This window comes from Malus sylvestris, chromosome 10 (assembly GCF_916048215.2).
Source record: "Malus sylvestris chromosome 10, drMalSylv7.2, whole genome shotgun sequence".
NCBI lineage: Eukaryota > Viridiplantae > Streptophyta > Magnoliopsida > Rosales > Rosaceae > Malus > Malus sylvestris.
Window position 1 is genome coordinate 23,258,655 of NC_062269.1, and position 20,166 is coordinate 23,278,820.

At 38.4% G+C, this 20,166-nt stretch overlaps 1 protein-coding gene across 2 annotated transcripts; it reads right to left on the minus strand.

Moving 5' to 3' along the window:
• Positions 1-13,708: 13,708 nt before the first annotated feature.
• Positions 13,709-18,270, minus strand: LOC126584138 (mechanosensitive ion channel protein 6-like). Of its 2 annotated transcripts, XM_050248605.1 has the most exons (5): positions 16,148-18,265; positions 15,356-15,479; positions 14,759-15,052; positions 14,470-14,672; positions 13,709-14,340 (listed from the first exon to the last, which is right to left on the minus strand). In XM_050248605.1, exons 1-5 carry the CDS (start codon positions 18,025-18,027, stop codon positions 14,052-14,054), a joined length of 2,790 nt encoding a protein of 929 aa, XP_050104562.1. In that variant the 5' UTR covers positions 18,028-18,265; the 3' UTR covers positions 13,709-14,051. The 2 variants fall into 2 exon arrangements, with proteins under 2 accessions (XP_050104562.1, XP_050104563.1); XM_050248606.1 differs by lacking the exon at positions 13,709-14,340 and having other exon boundaries at positions 14,545-14,638; positions 16,148-18,270.
• Between the last annotated feature and the right edge of the window lie 1,896 nt (positions 18,271-20,166).

Genomic DNA, 20,166 nt, shown 5'->3' on the forward strand with positions numbered 1-20,166 from the left:
GACCACCAACAGGAGATACCCCATGTGAGAAAAGTGAGTTTTCTTACCGCAGGGAGGAGTTCTCGTGTGAACAAATCCTTGGGAAACCAATAAAAACAAGCCACGTGGAAAAACAATTTTAATTGAAAAATTGATCGGTACGGTTCGATACCGAACGTAGAATCAAAACCAAACTGACTACACAAAAAACCAAACCGATTTTGTACCCATACCGAATGAACTGAAAAAAAAAACGAACCGACCGGGTTCGGTTCGGTTCTCAATATTTTTTGCTCAGACCTAATCTGAATAGTCATGACAATAGGCAATAAAATATTAGTATTTTTTTATTTTATAAAATAACACAAAATAATTTTATTTGTAATTTCGGATAAGATTTTTAATTGTTCTCGTTGAGCCACGTGTCATTATCCGAAAAGACAATTTTTTATGATAGATTTCGATAAGTTTTTTATCCAATGTCGTCATGCCATGTGTCGTTACCTTTTCAGAATTGTTAAGGATAGATTTCCGATATGATTTTTAACCAATCACGTCGTGCCACGTGTCACAATCTGTTTACAATCTTTGAGAATAGATTTCGATCAGATTTTTAACGAATGACGGCATGCCACATGACATTATCTACAACCTAATCCTTTTTTTTTCTCCTTATAACCCATCATCCATCCAAAGAAATAACACACCAAAATCAAAATCTCTATCATTATTCATAGTTTCTGATTCCTTTTTACAATGTCTTCTTCAAGGATGTTGTGGGAAATCAATGAGCAAGAGAAAGAATTGTTTAAGCAAGGGGAAGAAATGTTCAATCTCCAGGTGGGCAAAAATGAGATGGAAGAGAATGAGGATGAGGAGCGTAGAAGGAGAGATGACGAAGCAAGAAGCCAAAGAGCCTCACATTCCCGTCAAGTCATCCAAGTTGTGGCTCAGATCTCCAGGCCCAGCTGTTCCGCAAACATTGATAGAAGCTGGCAACGATGCCTGGCAAATTGACTTGATAGAGGACCAGTGGGAATTGAAATAAGCTCAAGAAACTTAAGTTTATTTAATTTTATTTGGTGTGTTTTTTAAGTTCATTTAGTGAGTTTTTTTTATATTTGGTGTGTTTGTAATTTTATTTGGTATGTTTATATAATTTTATTTGGTGTTTTTATGTCCTTTGAATAAAGATTCTCTTAGTTTAAATAAATTACCAAATTAAATAAATATACTCTTAGTTTAAATAAAGTACTAAATTCAATAAATTGGAAACAACATAAAGTACTCTATTCAATAAATAAGAAATTACAACCCAAAGTGATTGGAAAATTATGGGCTCCGATTAAAAACAAATTCCCTAGTCCCTCGTGAAAGGAAAATCATCACCTAACCAATTTGTGGTGCTAGGATCATCTCCCCTTGTGGTGCTAGGACCATCTCCTCTTACTCTTGCATGCCTCCTTCGCACCACATCCGCTTTCTCCGAATTCAAAAAATATTTAGAATTCGAAGACATTGCCTCTACAGGCTCCTTCATAATGTCACGATCTTGTTAACCCTTCTTTCTTCTTTAAGCTCTTCCATTTCTTGCCTAAGTAGCTCTCCTTCTCTCTCATTAGCTTGAAATAATCTCTCAGCAGCTGTAGCTTTTGCCTCATCTCTAGCCTTATTAGCCTTAAATTTAGCCATTTCCCGTGCCAAAGTCAATTCACCTTGGCGAGCAAGTTCTTCCATATATTTTGCATAATCATTCTTGGAAGCACTCCATTTTCTCTTTGAAGCCTTCTTACGTTGAGGCCCAATTGGATAACTGGTCGACCCCGACCCTTGTTCAGAGGGCGTTTCCGGCACTTCTTCTCAACTTCTGGACCGACAAGCACAACTCTGAATTTAGGACAATCTTTGACAATATTCCAATATTCCCATGGGGTGAATGATTTGTTTTTGTTTTTTGTTTTGGCATTATACCAAGCTTGTGCTTGAAGTGTCTAATGTAAATTTGGGTATAGTACAAACAAATAAATAATATATTGTTACCTGATCGGCTAAATTTTTCCCACTTCGAAGATTGCTACTAGTTTGTGCCAAGGCATTTCTCCAAAGACTAAACGATTGGCTGAGTATTCTCCAATGACTGGACATCGATTCTTTCGTTCTTTTCCCATCAATTTTCTCAAGAAAAAGGGTATGAATAAGACTCCACATTTCTCGCAATTGCATCTCATTACTCGTAATCAGATCATGAGTAACTTCGACCCAACAAGAACACAACGTAACATCTTCAATAAGCGTCCAATTCGTACCTGCATTGTAACGCCCCGACCCCGAAATATATATTTCCGAGAAATAATTCTGATGATAGGCCCAAATTAAACTCTTGTTTACATTACTACCAATAATCACGATTATTTATTTAATTTTCATAATCCCTCACAAAAATATAACCAAAATTAAACTTACCAAAACTATGATTAAACTTTTATAATTTATCACCAATTTCTTCTCTTAAATCAAATTCCCAACTAAAGATTTAAATCTTGATTATTAAGGCTGCATCTAACTCTTGTTAGACTGCCTACGTACCCTTTAGCGGGATCAAGCCTTATGTAGTTCATAATTCCTTTTAAATCCATTCCTATAGCCATTTTCGAAAATATTCTAGAATCAGAAATATCCAACATTAGCTTGCACAATCGAATCACATCAAATGGTTACCAATTATGAATTAAAAAAATTCGCATAAAAAGGCAGCGTCGGCCCACTAGCAACGCACTGCCGTGCATGGCGGTCGGCCGCCTCGACTTGCCGGAAAATTCAACTATTTTAAAAAATTACCAAATTTTACAGAAATGTAGATCTCAATGAGTGGAGCAACTTTCATACTTATGACCAAGGCCAATTTGGCCTGAAAACGCCTCAATTCGCTACAAACCAGTCTGAACCCTAGAAAATGGTGTTCCTTGATTCGTCCTCAAATCGACTCCAACACTCCAACCAATGATTGGGCATTGTTCCTAAGCTCAAGAGAGGTATTTTGATGGTGATGATTGATGAGAGGGTTGCAGAAAACGGCGAATCACCGCCGGGTTACCACCGCACCCACCATTGCTTTTTCCCACGAAACCGAGGCCAATACTTTTGATTTTTGGTTGAAATTGGAAGGGGGAGGATTGTGGAGTGTTTTTCTAGGTGGTGAGTGGCTTCAATTCGCCGAAAAATCACCGGAAATGGCGTCGAAGGCCATAGAACCCACCGGGTTGGGTTGTGGGGTTAGAAAATGGGTTCGGTTCCCTCTTTTTCTTCTCCCTCCTTTCCCCTCATTTCCTCTCTTCCTCATTGGCCGGTCCCATTCCCCTTTCTCTCCTTTCTCTTCTCTCATTCTCATCCCAGCCATACACGTGGCATATCACATGGCTCCAGAAAATCTTGAGTCTTCTAAAGAAGGTTAAAATTATAAAAATTTCTTTGACTTTAAACGTTAATAACTTCTTCGTTATAACTCCGTTTCACGAACGGTTTGTTTCTACGCGTTCGTGAGATCGAGTTCTATTCAAATATATAAATTGTGACCTCGAAAGGTCTACGGATTTCAGGAAATAAATATCCAAACTTCAAACTTTGTAACTAGTTTAATTTAAAACTAAATTCAAATAAATTAATATAAATTCTTGAAAAATAATATAAAATCTCAATAATACAAATACCTAAATTATAATAATTTCCGGTAACAACATTTTAAAATTCCTCAATTAAATTTTCATAACCATAAATCGATTTATTTTCGATTTTCTCCACATATTCATATATTTAAATTTTCAAGGTATTAAATGCATTATTAGTCATTTTGTTGAAAACCAATTAGATTGAAACTTTAAGAGAAGATTGGAATGTGGTTGAAAGTATTTGAGAAAATATGAAATTGTGGTGTAAGGTAGAAGATATTTATAGAAAAGTAAAACCTTTTTTTTTTAATTTTTAAATTTTTTTTGGATTTTTTATTAATTTTTTATTAACTTAATTAATTTATGTTGTTGGATTAAAAAAAATTTGAAATCCAACCCTCCAGATTGTGCCACATGGCACAACGGTAACATATCTAAATTTTTTCTTTTTAATTTTTAAAGGCGAATAATGTGGACCGTTGATCTCAAATCCAACGACTAATATTGCGGAAGGTTTGAAAATTTTTTTTACCAATGGAAATCCAACGATCCAAAAAAAGTATCTGTTGAAATCCAACAGACGAGAATGTGCCACGTGGCCCACCAAAAGTAACATTTCAGCCGTCTGCACCGCGGGCCCCGCCGACTGAAAAGTTATCGATGACGTGCCCCCACGCGCCTGTCGCAAATTTTTTTTAAACATGGCTAACATCATGACGTCAGCCATACATCATTTGGCCTCAGGCTCTCGGGCCACCGATTCGAGTTGGGCCTCGTACTCGAGCCCCCCTCAACCCAATCACCCACATGGGCTGAAGCAAGAAGCTGGGGCTATTGGGTAGGAAAAATCGTCGGTCCATCGGGTTGGAGCTCCCTGGTGGAGTTGCTCTTAATTCCTCACCCATTAATGTAGATATCATTTGTACCAAAAAAATGAACAAAAGTTTTTTGTCACTTTTTTGCCTTGCCCTTGCTTTTTTAAACGGGTAGAGATGCTCTTAGCAATGAAACTATTTGTATCATTTTCCTATCAAAAAGGGGAAAAACACTGACCATTTGCATTTAATAAAGTGAAATTTACGTGTTCACCTCAATTAAAGAGATAGCATATAAGAGCATTTTCACCCTCTTTTAGAGCAACTCCACCTGCTAGGAATTACCCTTGCAATTGGGTTTAATTGCCCCCACCCATTAAACACTGCTTCAGCAGTTGTAAAAAGTGATGGCAATTGGTGCAAAGGCAGGTAGCATGGCAGTTGCCCTGCCAATTGTTGTAAGGGTAGGCGTCATTTCTTTGCACCAAGAGACGGTTGTGCCAAATGATGAAATGAAATCGTTGGATTTCCAACGGTCCTTTAATCTGGTCCGTTGGTTTTCCAAAGGGAAAAAAATTGTCCTTTTGTGGTCAGCGAAATCCTGACCTTCCAACGATTATAATTTTAAAAATCAACGGCCAAGATCATTCAAACGGTAAAAAATTCAAAAAATTACTAAAAAAAATTCTAAGAAATACCAAAAAAAAATTCTATAAATGCCCAACCATATTCTTCATTCTTCACACCACAACTCAATTTTTTTTTTTTTTTACAACAATCCCCTATATTTGTTCTCTTACCTCCCAAATCCTTTTTTTTTACCAAGAAAAATGAGTGACAAGTCAAATTGGTCGATAGAGGAAGACGTTGCTTTGCTTCAGGCTTGGGTGCTTGTTACTTATGATCCGATCACGGGAAATGAGATGAAAGTGCAACACATATGGCATAAGATTCATGCACAATTTGTCAAGATGATTCAATGCACATTTTGGAGTGAGCAATCTATGTCGAGTAGATATAGACATTTGCATAAAGATTTGAAAGCTTGGCAAGAAACCCTTGCAAAAGTGGAAGGAATTTATCAAAGTGGCATTAATCTAGCCGATATGGTAATATTATTTTATCGTTAATAAACATGTAATTAATATTTTATTTTGTTTACTTTTACCATGTAAATCTTCATGTTGTCCCACACATTTTTTTTCAACAACTACAAACTCAAATGTAGTTCAATCTTGATAACAAGAAATCATTCACATGGCATGAATGTTGGAACATTGTGAAGCAAACTCAAAAGTACAAAGTTCTGCTTATCGGTCCATAAGTTCAATTGAACGAGACTCCATTGCACAAATCAACTATTGAAGAGTCACCATTAGAGACCCCATTGGAGACACCATGGCAGCCCCTATTGAATCAGTGACATAAATTGAAGAAACAACGATGTGTATTGGTAAGAAGGCTGCTAAGAAAAAAGCTGCAAGAAGGAGTTCTTTGAATAATGAGTATTAAAAAATCGTTGATGAATTGGCTCGCAACATGCATTGAATATGGAATGAGACATGTTAACATTTGAGAAGACAAGGCTAGAGATGAAGCAAAGGTGAAAGGAAGAGAGTTGAATAGGCAAGAAATGTAACAACCCATCCCTAATTTTACGATTTTATTAAATTTAAAAGAGTGAATTTTCGAAAATGCCCCTAGAGGCAAGATTGTTGACTTTCATTGACCGTCATTTCGTGACGTGTATGAGCTGTTATTTTGCCGTATTCTCGAAGTACTCGATGGTACGAACTTTTAGGCGTAAGCGGAATTGAAATCGGAGTTACGATAGAGGTTTTATGGAATTACGAATCCGAAAGATACTTTTGTTATAATTACTATTTTATATTTTATATATTTCTCGTAATGAATTTTTATTTATAATTGTTATATTATTATTATATTACTTTTTTTTTGTCCGTGGGGCCCCCACTCACTCATCCTCTCCCTCTCTTCCACGTGGCGTTTTCTTCCCCACAATTTTGGGGACTCTGTCTCTCGGCTCTCATCTCTCTCTCTCTTAGACTTTCTCGTTCTCTCTCTACTCTTTCATCCTTCAACTTTGTCACTTTATCCCTCCCAACAACACCACCACCCTACCTCACCAACTCCTGCGAGCACCACCTTCACGGATTCTTTCCCTGACGATCGATGACTGACTCACAAACCCAAACTAGGCCGAGTTGTTTTCCTTCTCTCCCTCACTGCACAATATCATCATTGTGCCAAAACCTAATCCGACGAGTTCTCCCAGTCTCCGGCGAAGTTAAGGCCTGAAACTTTCCTAAAAATTTGTTGCTCGTGCACATGAGTACATTTGAGTTGTTTTTAGACATTTTGGTGTTGTTTAGACATAGAAATCTCTTGGGGAAAACTTCCCTAGTTTTACGGTGGAACTCCGGCACTTTGCAGGCTTTTTCTGCTCAACTCCGGCCACGCTTGGTCCCATTTAGGTATATTTTGAATCCTTATCTCCCTACCTTCATCTTGGCTTTTAAATCTTTGAAAATGGTTATCTTTTGAACCCAAAATAGAGCCGGGGAAATTTCCCAGCCGAAATTCCGAGATCCAACCTTCTTCTTCATTAGGTCTAGCGGGTGTAACCCGCGAGCCCAAACAAGTTGACCCGACCCAAGAAAAAAAAAGATCCAACCCAGATCCGGATCCAAACTTGGGATCCAGCTTGGCCCATTTCTGAAATATTCCAAAGTTTTAATGTAGTTGATCGCCAGGACGGCTCGGTTAACTTTTTAGGGTCGACCGTTGACTTTTTACAAAAATTGCTAGTAACCTTTCTTTGTGTATTTTGACGCCCTGATTCCAAATCCGCACTCCGTTTTCTCAAATTTAATCGTTTTAGTTGAATTTTACTAACAGGTCCCAATATTATGCTTATGTGCGGTTACTATCGGAGACTACGACTTTCTTAGTTCGAACAGTTGCGACCTCGCAAGTATCTGTGAGTGGGTCTTTTCTTTTATATAGTACATATATTTGTTTATTTTTCACATATATAGTTAATAATGATTTTTTACGTGATTGCCATAATTAAATTAACGTTTATAAGAAAGGTCGTAATGTTGAGAGTTATGAAATTATTATGAATCCTACGGGATGCACATGTATGTGTACTATTATGGGATACCTTAAGTGTTATGTTGACTAGAATTAGCGATTTACCGTTGATGATCATATTTACGTTATCTGCTCATCGTGTGTTGCACTGGTGTTAGTATTCGCCCAGGCTAGAGCCAGTCTTTCACGTGTATGTTCACATTGCACCGTACACTCACTTTGGGATCTATTGTAGGTGCCAGTCTTGTCCTAGATTGCTATAGGGAATTAGGACTCGTAGGTGATGCGCATAGTGCTAGTCTTCACGTGATTGTAGTACTATAGCGTAAATCATTATTACACCGAGTCATGTTCATGTTAGAATATCTCTTAATGAACTCGTGTGTCAGCATATGGCGATGAGCACTTGATATGATATGTTTGTTTATGCAAAATTATGTGATTACCGGACGTTATGTGTTTATTTACGAAATGTCGTGACATATTGCATTATTGAGATATTGCTAGCTACGGTAAGTATTTTCATACTATACGTAGTATGTTATATGTGGAAACTATACTTGTTTTACGACGAGGGGTTATTATGTTTTCGAAAAGGTTTTTACAAAGCTTTATTTTTAGGTCCACTCACTCTTGTTTTTCGCCCCTCCAAGTTTTAGTGGCAATGTTCTTGTCAACAAGGATTTCTGGCAAATGCTGTCATCGGAGACTACTTTCGATGGTATAGTTCTTATTCTAATTTTATTGTACTTTACTTATACTCTGATATCAGTGTGAAATGAGTTCATTCCCGCTCACAAACACACTCTTATATTTAGGCACTTTTAAGTTTAAATTTATTCAAATTTTCCACATCACTACACTTTTTGGCTTCGTCACATTCCTGGTGTCAGCTAGCACAACTCGTTTCGGAGTCCAGGTGGACATCCCGGATTGGGGTGTGTCAAGAAAGGCAAGAGGACAAGGATCCAAAGATCATGTCCTGATGCCTTGACGGTGAATCTCCGAATTCAAAACGTTTTTGGAGAAGTGAAAAAAAATCGTGTCATGAGAAGAAGGTTTTTCTTGGAAGATGAGGAAGTTCCATACACTCCAAGGGAAGACGGACCAAGCCACACTGATTTTATCCCCTAGTTTAAAATTAATTATGTTTTTTGTAATGTGATGACTTTCCATTGCATTTGAAATTATTTATTGGAAATAGACTTTATTTATGTTTGTTATAATGCCCATATTCATTAAAAAATTAAAGGCTAAATTTTTCTCGTGATACCTGTGAGACACTACTTTTAAATCAATCCCTATGGTGAAAAAAGTGTTAATCTTAAACCTGTGGTGAAGTTCGTTATCAATCATAGTCCAAATCGAAATTACTGTCAAATCCCATCCACATGCAGGGGTAAAAAGGTCATTCCATTTTTTTTTATAATCAACAAAAATAGAACGAAAACAAAAAGAAATCCCTCCCCAATCTCTACCCTTATCAGCCACAATGATCGCCAACCACCACCTTCCCCCTATCTCTTTCACATAACCCCAACCATCCAACTCACCACTGTTCTTAAAATGAAACTAAATTCAATGTCCGCATAATAACTGATATTCTAACCTAAATGCGGTGAGGTACTTTGTGATTTTTTAAATCTTGATTTTGGACTCTTGGCGTTCTTGAAATGGGAAAGTCTGATAATATTAGGGTTGGTTCAGTTTGGGATCTCGTACCAAAAATGGGATCCCAAATCCCAAACCGACATTTTTCGGGATGAGATTCTGAAAAACGAAACCAAACCGATATTTCGGTAATCTTGAATTTTGGGATTCCCGAAAATTTTTCGGGATTTTGGTACGATTCGAGATTCGTCAACCTTCCTGAAATTCATCGACATGGCCACTGTCTCCCGGAGGCTCAAGGCTCAGAACTAGATCGAGATCAGGAACCACCGTCGACCTCAACGAGCTCACGGAGGTGCGATATTCAATGATGGCGGCTTCTAGGTTCTGACAGCGACCATTCCTCACAAATCCAAGGAGAAATGGAGGTTAAGGTCTATGATGGTACGAGAGAGAACTCGAAAGCTCGAGTCTAAATTGCAATGGAGGTGGCTATGGCTGAGTGAGTGGTTTATGGGGGATTGAGTTGCAGTGAAGGTGGCTATGGCTATGTGAATGATTTATGGGGGATTCATTTACAGAGGAAGGCATGGCTAAGGTTTGGAAGAGGGATGAAGCAAAAATGGGGGAGGCTAGGTTTTCGTGTTGACAAAAATTGAAGAGAGAGAAATAAGTCTCTCGAAGCAATTAGAGAGAGAATGGAGGAGCCAAATGGCGCTGATAGGGTTGGATAGAAATAAGGGAATGCACGGCATCTTTTAGCTTTTATACAACCAATAAATCCCAAAAAAAAAAAACTCAAAAGCATACAAAGGAATCCCTTCAGTTCAATTCGGGATTACCGAACAAGTGAATGGGCAGACCGAATCCCATACCAAATAGCTCGGGATCAGTTCAGGATAAGTACCAAAAATTTCAGGATTTTCGGTTTGGGATATTTTCGATTCAAGATTGAGATTTTTTCGATATGGTTAGGGATTTTTGGGATTTTTTTCCAACCCTAGATAATCTGAACCTTGTAATTTTATTGTTTATTTATTTTTTATTGTAGTTCTAAAAGTTTTAAAAATAAAATAAATTTATGTTCATATGGCGCTTTATGATTGGTTGATGCAATCAATAAAAACAAAAATAACACTTTTGCCCCTACAAATGACAGAAAAATGTGGAAAAATCTAATTTAGACTATGATTGATAATGAATTTTACCACATGATTACAATTAATAGCTCTTTCATCACGGGGGTTAATTTAAAAGTAGGGTATTACCATAGGGATCACGAAAAAAATTTGGCCACAATTAAAATATATTTGTGAATAATAATCGCGCTTGCTATTGCCCTTCCTTCTTCCAAATTAGTGGTCTTGCCAAAGTCAATTGTTATTGCCCTTTCTATTCACTCTAAATAGTAATTGACGTGCAAGTCCACCCGTTTGGGAGAGGGAAGGCAAGGGAAAAGGCAATTACTATCCAAGTATATATTTTTTATTTTTATGTTTTCTTGGCCTTATTCTCCACATGTCTATATTTCTCAAATAAAGTTTAATTCCAATAAATCATTTCAAATACAACGAAAAATCATAGCACTACAACAAACATAATTATTTTAACCTAGGAGAGATTGTAGCAGAAATAAATATCGAGTGTGGTGTGGAGAATGAAGAATATGGTTGGTTATTTACAGAAAAAATTTTGGGGATTTTTTTTGAATTTTTACCGTTAGAATAATCATAATCGGTGATTTTCAAAACTATCTCCGAATTCAAAACGTTTTTGGAGAAGTGAAAAAAAATCGCGTCATGAGAAGAAGGTTTTTCTTGGAAGATGAGGAAGTTCCATACACTCCAAGGGAAGACGGACCAAGCCACACTGATTTTATCCCCTAGTTTAAAATTAATTATGTTTGTTGTAATGCGATGACTTTCCATTGTATTTGAAATTATTTATTGGAAATAGACTTTATTTATGTTTGTTATAATGCCCACATTCATTAAAAAATTAAAGGCTAAATTTTTCTCGTGATCCCTGTGAGACACTACTTTTAAATAACCCATATGGTGAAAAAAGTGTTAATCTTAATCTTATCAATCATAGTCCAAATCGAAATTACTGTCAAATCACATCCACATGCAGGGGTAAAAAGGTCATTCCATTATTTTTTATAATCAACAAAAATAGAACGAAAACAAAAAGAAATCCCTCCCCAATCTCTACCCTTATCAGCCACAACAATTGCCAACCACCACCTTCCCCCTATCTCTTTCACATAACCCCGGCCATCCAACTCACCACTGTTCTTAAAATGAAACTAAATTCAATGTCCGCATAATAACTGATATTCTAACATAAATGCAGTGAGGTACTTTGTGATTTTTTAAATCTTGATTTTGGACTCTTGGTGTTCTTGAAATGGGAAAGTCTGATAATATTAGGGTTGGTTCGGTTTGGGATCTCATACCGAAAATGGGATCCCAAATCCCAAACCGACATTTTTCGGGATGAGATTCTGAAAAACGAAACAAAACCGATATTTTGGTAATCTTGAATTTTGGGATTCCCAAATTTTTTTCGGGATTTTGGTACGATTCGAGATTCGTCAACCTTCCTGAAATTCATCGACATGACCACTGTCTCCCAGAGGCTCAAGGCTCAGAACTAGATCGAGATCAGGAACCACCGTCGACCTCAACGAGCTCACGGAGGTGCGATATTCAATGATGGCGGCTTCTAGGTTCTGATAGTGACCATTCCTCACAGATCCAAGGAGAAATGGAGGTTAAGGTCTATGATGGTACGAGATAGAACTCGAAAGCTCGAGTCTAAATTGCAGTGGAGGTGGCTATGGCTGAGTGAGTGGTTTATGGCTATGTGAATGATTTATGGGGGATTCATTTACAGAGGAAGGCGTGGCTAAGGTTTGGAAGAGGGATGAAGCAAAAATGGGGGAGGCTAGGTTTTTGTGTTGACAAAAATTGAAGAGAGAGAAATAAGTCTCTCGAAGCAATTAGAGAGAGAATGGAGGAGCCAAACGGCGCTGATAGGGTTGGATAGAAATAAGGGAATGCATAGCATCTTTTAGCTTTTATACAACCAATAAATCCCAAAAAAAAAACAACTCAAAAGCATACAAAGGAATCCCTTCAGTTCAGTTCGGGATTACCGAACCAGTGAATGGGCAGACCGAATCCCATACCAAATAGCTTGAGATCAGTTTGCGATAAGTATCAAAAATTTCAGGATTTTCGGTTTGGGATATTCTCGATTCAGGATTGAGATTTTTTCGGTATGGTTAGCGATTTTTGGGATTTTTTTTCCAACCCTAGATAATCTGAACCTTGTAATTTTATTGTTTATTTATTTTTATTGTAGTTCTAAAAGTTAAAAAAAAAAAAAATTATGTTCATATGGCGCTTTATGATTGGTTAATGCAATCAATTAAAACAAAAATAACACTTTTGCCCCTACAAATGACAGAAAAATGAGGAAAAATCTAATTTAGACTATGATTGATAATGAATTTCACCACATGATTACAATTAATAGCTCTTTCATCACGGGGGTTAATTTAAAAGTAGGGTATCACCATAGGGATCACGAAAAAAATTTGGCCACAATTAAAATATATTTGTGAATAATAATCGCGCTTGCTATTGCCCTTCCTTCTTCCAAATGAGTGGTTTTGCCAAAGTCAATTGTTATTGCCCTTTCTATTCACTCCAAATAGTAATTGACGTGCAAGTCCACCCTTTTGGGAGAGGGAAGGCAAGGGAAAAGGCAATTACTATCCAAGTATATATTTTTTATTTTTATGTTTTATTGGCCTTATTCTCCACATGTCTATATTTCTCAAATAAAGTTTAATTCCAATAAATTATTTCAAATACAACGAAAAATCATAGCACTACAACAAACATAATTATTTTAACCTAGGAGAGATTGTAGCAGAAATAAATATCGAGTGTGGTGTGGAGAATGAAGAATATGGTTGGTTATTTACAGAAAAAAATTTGGAGATTTTTTTGAATTTTTACCATTAGAATAATCATAATCGTTGATTTTCAAAACTAATACCATTGGATGCCTAAGGTCTCGCCATGTAGATGCTACAAAAAAGCTGATTTTTTTTTTTTTTTTTTTTTTTTTTTTTACCGTTGAAAATCCACAAGTCCAAATGGACTGTTGGAAATCCAATTAGAGAGATGACACAAAAGATAATCACTTGGGTAGCGCAATTATAATAATTCATAATTTAACTTTAGACATTAGATTGCCAAAGTAGTTTAAAGACATGTAAAATTTAAATATAGTGTATTTGAGTTCAAATTCTCTCTTAAGTTAGTGTAGTTTAGAACGTCATTTTGTCAAGAAAGAAGCTATTATTACACTCCTCCAAACTCGTTATGCACCTCATGTGCAATTTCTCTCATGTTTTTTGCAAAGGGAAAATTGCCTGGCGACCTTTCTGGGGTTCCATAACAATTTCTTTTGTCTAGTGCACATATATCCATAGACATGCAGCAATAAGGAAGGGTGGTATTTTTCAATTTTATAAATAGATATTTAGTTGCACATATATGCAGACATATATAGAGATGAAGATATTGATAGAGATTGAGAGAGTAATACTATTAACTTATTAAGAAAAATCTACAAAATCAAAGAGAAAAACTGAATGCAACCAACTTAGAGATCAACCCATCAAACCATATCAGAAGGATATCATCCTCTCCGTTTCTCTACACGATCCTACTGCATCCGGACGACGTTGGCTTCTTATGCTTCTCAACAAATTGCCAAGGGATGTAGAAATGTCTACGTGCTTCTTGGCGAGATCGGATAAGTTTTCAGCGACTACTAGGCTTCCTCAATCGGCTTTAGTTGCCGTGTAATTAGAGGGAGCCTGGCCAGTCATACCAGGCATGCCGCGGACATTTATGTCAATAGGCAGAAGGCGGTACTGGATGTCAAGCTCCTGGAATATACGTACCATCTCTTCGACCAAATAGCCTCTCCTTACCCACCTTTCTCCTATGTCCTGGAAGTTCATTCTATGTTGAGGCCAAATTGCAAACCTTACCCTGTTTAGTTGTTCTACATCCTTCATTATTATCATTGGTGCTGGATACCAGTGCTCCTTCTTGTTCTCGATGTAACTGTAATCGCACACCATAGGAAATAATTTACTAACCAGACATTAAAGTTAAGAGTTGAGGTTTTCCATGTTTTTGCAGAACTATTACAATATTCTAAGGTGCGGAGTGACAAATGATAATTCTGCATACCTGATTATTCTTTGCCTCATTAAAACAATCCTATCTGGTGGAGTTGATATGTGGATGCAGAACTCAATAGCATCACCCGTGTCAGGACTACGATAGAAGTTAAATATGGGCAGAGTCGCGAGGATGCTGTTTGGGTACACGATTTTCGTGTTGTCATACCTTAGGAAAACTGTAGACAAGATGTTCATTTCTTCAACTACCATCTGAGAGTGATCGATAAACGAATTAGGGACCAGATATTAAAATGAAAAGAAATTAGCATGCGACACAGGTAAAGATGGAAATTTACCTGAACTCCGTCTATTTCGCAACGATCTCCCACGTCAAAGGGGTGCCTCACGAATAAAAATATGACTGCTTCAAATACCGTCTTGCAGGTGTTGCCAAAGACAAATGCCAAAACCACAAGCTGAGAACTCACAAACAAGAGAAACTTGGTGGTGGCAATTCCCAGCACAATTAGCCATATTACTACTATAACAATGGCAACTATTATGTTCACCATGCGATGAAGTGTATTCACAGCTGTTTTGGTGTCATTCAGCGTCAAAGCAAGTGCTCTCCGTTCTCTGAAGGCATTGACCTGGAACCAATTCAGCACTGTACTTATCAAGCTAATCAAAACCACGTTCAGGCATTGTTTTGATCACATAGGGGTTTTAAACACTCTAACATGAAACTCTCCTGCGGAGTTGCATTCACATTCATGCATGAATTTGTTTAACGTCTATTGCTATCTGCTGCATTGTTTATCAAAGATTAACTCCCTTTTTCTGTCTTTTACTATTTTGGAAATTTAACTCGGTAAGCTGGGCAACGAAAGAAACTAAAACCAAAATTTAACAGGGTTTGTTTCAGAGTCCAACACTTTAAACATGAAACTTACCACCCAATTTTTCAAGGCAGATTTGCTGATTCTTTTGTGCTCAGATGCCCCTTCAAAGAGACTCATGGTCTTCACAGCCTCGTCTTCTTCCATGAAACACATCAAATCCTCCTGGTAGATGTACCTACAAGAAAAATGGGTAAGTTGGATTAGATCAAAAGATAGAATGAAAGGGAGACAAAAATCAAGACAAAAAATGTATAAATTAAAATGAACATTACCTATTTTATATTTCTAAGGGTTTCATGGTCTTCAAAACAGAGATTGCAGAAAACATATGGCATAAAGTATTTTTTAGACTCTAGGTTGTGCTGTTATTTTTCATTTGTTCTCTTACTTCCTCGTCGACTTAGAAGTTTCTCCTCCTCGACTTAGAAGCATCTCCTCATTTCCCATTTTAATTTCCCAAATGAATTATCATCCATTGATATGTGTGGCACAAAACTGCCACCTAAATACAGATGGCATCTTGCACAAATCATGAGATATGAAGCAGTCAACTAACAGTAACATAACATAAATATATATCTTCCATACAACAGTTGGTGTTGAATATCTAAAACTAGAATTTTGGGAACTGCAGAAAGAATGAACACTGAACATAATGAACCAAAAACAGCTAACAGAATATACTACGCCTCCCAAATGTGAAGAAAACAATAATTGATAGAAAATCAAGTTCACAGGAACCGAAGTTTAGAAACACCAGAACACAGTAAAACCAAGTAACAGTCCAGATCAAATCGTAAATCCGTGTGGTTATGGTGAAGATGGGAAAGAATCGAAACTTACTTGGAACCACGCCTAGCTACATTTTGAAATATCTTTTTAGCAGCAGCCTTTGCTTCAACTTCACTCCTGATCTGGGTATCGGCCTCATCCTCACCAGTGGCATCCAGAATCTGCTCATCAAGTGTCGTAAGATGCCCCTTTCTAACTATATTCATCAGCCTCTTCATATTCCAAGCAGACACATTCTTGGGATTGAGCTTATGCAAGTGATCAATCGTGATCCCGGTCTCTTCTGTCCTCTTGGAAAGGGGCCTAGAATACTTGGTGCTCTTCCCAATAAGCCCACTACTCGCAATCACCCTCTCACTCCTCATCGAATCCCTCCCAATCCTCGGGGACGGGAATGCATTTGCCTTGAGGGCAGGAGGCATAGTAGCCCCGGCACTCTGCAGCTTCCTGACCTCATCCGCCAACTTCTCCTCCTCCTCCTCCGCATTCTGTATCTCAATCAAAGGCCGCCCGGACAGCGTCTCAATCACATACTGATTAAAAAGTGCGTCCTGAATCCGATCAAAATACGAGTTCACATGGAACGACGAAGCCAACACCTTCACAATCAACGTCTTCACCAGCCACAACAACACTCCAATCAAGAGACAAAGCAGGATTTTCGTCACATAGGCAGGCACCTCGCTCTTGGTCTCCCTCTCCACCTTCTTATCAAACATGAAATGCCATGCGATTAGAACCAGGCCGAGCCAGAGGCAGTTCTGCACCGCCTTTCGGACTCCATATACGAAATACAAAATCCTCTTCCGCAGATAGAAATTCCTCTCCACAAAAAACACTATGATCCTAATCCCCCAACCCGAAACCAATCTCCCGCAAATCAGAACCAAAATCAAGACCTCCCACTTCCACAATATCAATTTCCACAAGCTCTTCTGCCTCAGAACTGGAATCGTCAGCGTGCAAACCAGAGCCCCAACGATCAAAATCAAGCTTACCCATTGAAGCAGCGTCCATGCATTGAACTTCGCCCTCTTGTACTTGTGCGGCACGTCCTCCTCCAGAAACGGGTCGTCGTCCTCGTCGTCGCCGCCGCGGCTCAGCAACCCGGACCTCATCAGGCCGGATCTCGGGATCTGGCCTGACCGCGGGATTCTGCCCGATTTGAAGTCCGGCTCCTCGGGCGGGTCGATTAGTCTGGACTTGGTCCTTATTCTCAGCAAATCGGACTTGTTCGCGAACGAAGGCTCTCGGCGGAATGAGGCGTTGGAAGTACAGCGCACGACGTCGTCCTGTCCATTGCTCAACCTCCCGCTGCGGCGCCGCTCCTCGTTTGGGGACTCCCTGTATCGCCTCCGAACCGACTCGGTTTGCGGTGTATCGATGAGGTCCGACGCCGGCGATTGGAACGAAACTTTTCGCGAGTCCATCGGACTCGGCAACTCGGCAAGCGGAGGCAACTCGCGCTCGTTCTGCCGCAGCTCCTCCATATCCAAATCCATGTCAAGCGTCATGTCGCCGGAGGCTCTCTGCTTGTGCAGGAACTGCCCAATCAGCTTCGACGGCGGATCCTCCCCCGGCACCGTGGCCGTCTTCCCGCGCTGCACGAAATCGAAACTCTCGGCATTGCCGTCGTCGTTGCTGTCCCCGTTCCAGAAATCGATGCTGGACTCCCGCCAAATCTTCCCGCCATTTTTGGCGGGGTCCATGGCTGCGCTGGTGGAGGAATCAGCACCGTCGTCGATCTTGACAATGACTTCCCGCCGGTCGGACAAGTCGAGGTCAGTCATCGGCTGGCTGTGTTGGCGGTGGTCGTGATCTAAAAGAATAGGGAGCTCCTCGTGGTTGGGGTCGTCTGCTCCGGCGGAGATCTTCCTCGTGTGCTTGGCAGAGCCATGGGATTTAAACGATTTCTTGATGGAGAAATCCATTACACTACGACACTACTGGTAATTATAATAAACAATCTTCTGCTAATTAAAAATTCTTTTTTCTGTTAAATTTAAGGGGAAAAAAACAATAAAAAACTATAATGTGAGAGAAGAGTTGAAAAAAATTACAGAGAGGTTTGAAATTTTGTATTTAAGAATTAGGGTTCGTAGTTCGTTGGAATTAGGTTAACGCGTGTACTGGTATAACAAGACGAAGCTTCCGTTTTAAGAGTTAATTAAGAGCATGGGAAGAGAGAGAGAGAGAGAGAGAGAGAGAGACTGTGAAGCTGCAACAGAGAAACGTGTTGCCCGCTCTGCATGGGAATTAGTCCAGCTATATAGCAAATGACACTAAGTTGGGTGTTTAATTACTATTGTGCCATTAGTGGTTTTCTTAGGGTGAAAAACCAAAAAAGAAAAAAAAAAAAACACTTTAATGAGTACACATAAAAAATTTCCATTACTAAAATAATTGAATTACCATAGGCTAGTGGTAATGTTTTATTCATATCATAAAACATGTAAACAAATTAACCATATCGGGCAATATTAAAACTCATGCGATGAATATTTCTTGAAAAAAAAAAAAAAAAAACTCACAAGAAGAGAGTGTTAATACAAGAAAGCTATGAATTGATCAATCAATTAGGCACTCCTTTTTTGGGTAAATTTTGTTAGTTTCACATTCCTATTACTTCCCAAAGTATAGGTGGAAAAAATAAGCATTTTACGCTAGTCAATGGCTAAGGAGGTGCGGCTGCGTCTCCGGTCTCGAAAAATGCCACTAAAACCGAGAAATCAGACCCTCTACTCTTACTGGTGGTGCCCTGCAGCAGCACCTTTTCAGTTTTCCCTTTTGCTGCAACACTGCATGCAGTTGGGGTTTCTCTTTATTTATTTATTTTTTTTTTGTGAACTAGGTATTTCAAAATGACGTACTTGGGGTCTTGGCTAAAAAAGATACTTTATGAAATTACAAATCCTTCTTCGAATGATACTATAAGAAATAGTGCTTAAATTTTCCTTCAAATATATGGGTAGTCCTCCCTCGAATCATCCTTTAAATATTTCGAGTAATTCTTATTTGATTCCTTATTTGAATATTCCGAGTAGTTTAAATCTTCCTTCAAACATTTCGGGTGGTTACATTTTTGCTTTTAACCTTGCATTTTTTAAAATTTGCCCTTTCTCCGATAATCTTTAACTTCCCCGCTGAAGTTGGTTATCATTATAAAAATTAATTGGTCTTTCGTCGGTCCATTGAGTGGCATCACCATAGCTGAAAACATTTGCAGGAGCTAGTACATAAAATTTTTATTTATATTTTCCAAAAGTTTATTTGTATAAATGAATTATGATACCAAAAAAAAAAAGTTACGTTTATTAATATTTCTTGTAAGAGATTTAATTTGTAAATTTGGGCATGCTACAAGAACCAGAAGGGCAAAATGGGAAATGTGCAGCACACTGAATCGAGCTTCGCGGGCTTAATTGGGGCTTTTGCTTCTCTTCTTCTACTTACGTGGCGCAGTTCCATTCGGACCCCACAAAAAGCCCGCGAAATTTTTCAAACGTCAAACGGTGACGCATTCGAACCCGCATCAACACAGTAAACCCAAACATCAGTATTACGTGGCACGCATCCAACGGACAGTTTCTTTGTCATCAAACACCTCAGTGTAACAGTACAACTGTGCAACAATACGGTCGTAAAGTACGCGCTACGTGTCCGATAACAAAGAGTCTACGGCAATGTTTGCGTTTCGTAATTATATTTTAAACGACTTGGGCCGGAAAGGGTGCAGGGAACAAAACGCCGAAAGGGAATGTCGTTGGAGGGTATGGGGTCGTAGATTACTAGATTGTAGATTTGTTTTTTTTTGAACAATGTAGAATGTAGATTGTTATACTTGGTTGTTTGTGTAGTCAAACCTAATCAGATTAGACTTGTACTCGTTTTGTGGAGAAAAAATTGGTATTATGATGATTTTTGTTACGAGACAGTGTTTTAGTCTACGTTTTGAATTTGATAATTAGTTTTGATAATTTGATATTTCATTGTCACGTGACAAACGATGCATAAAAAAAAAGATCCTACACCCTAGCCTCTAGCCCATTGCTTTGGCTTTGAATCGGTGG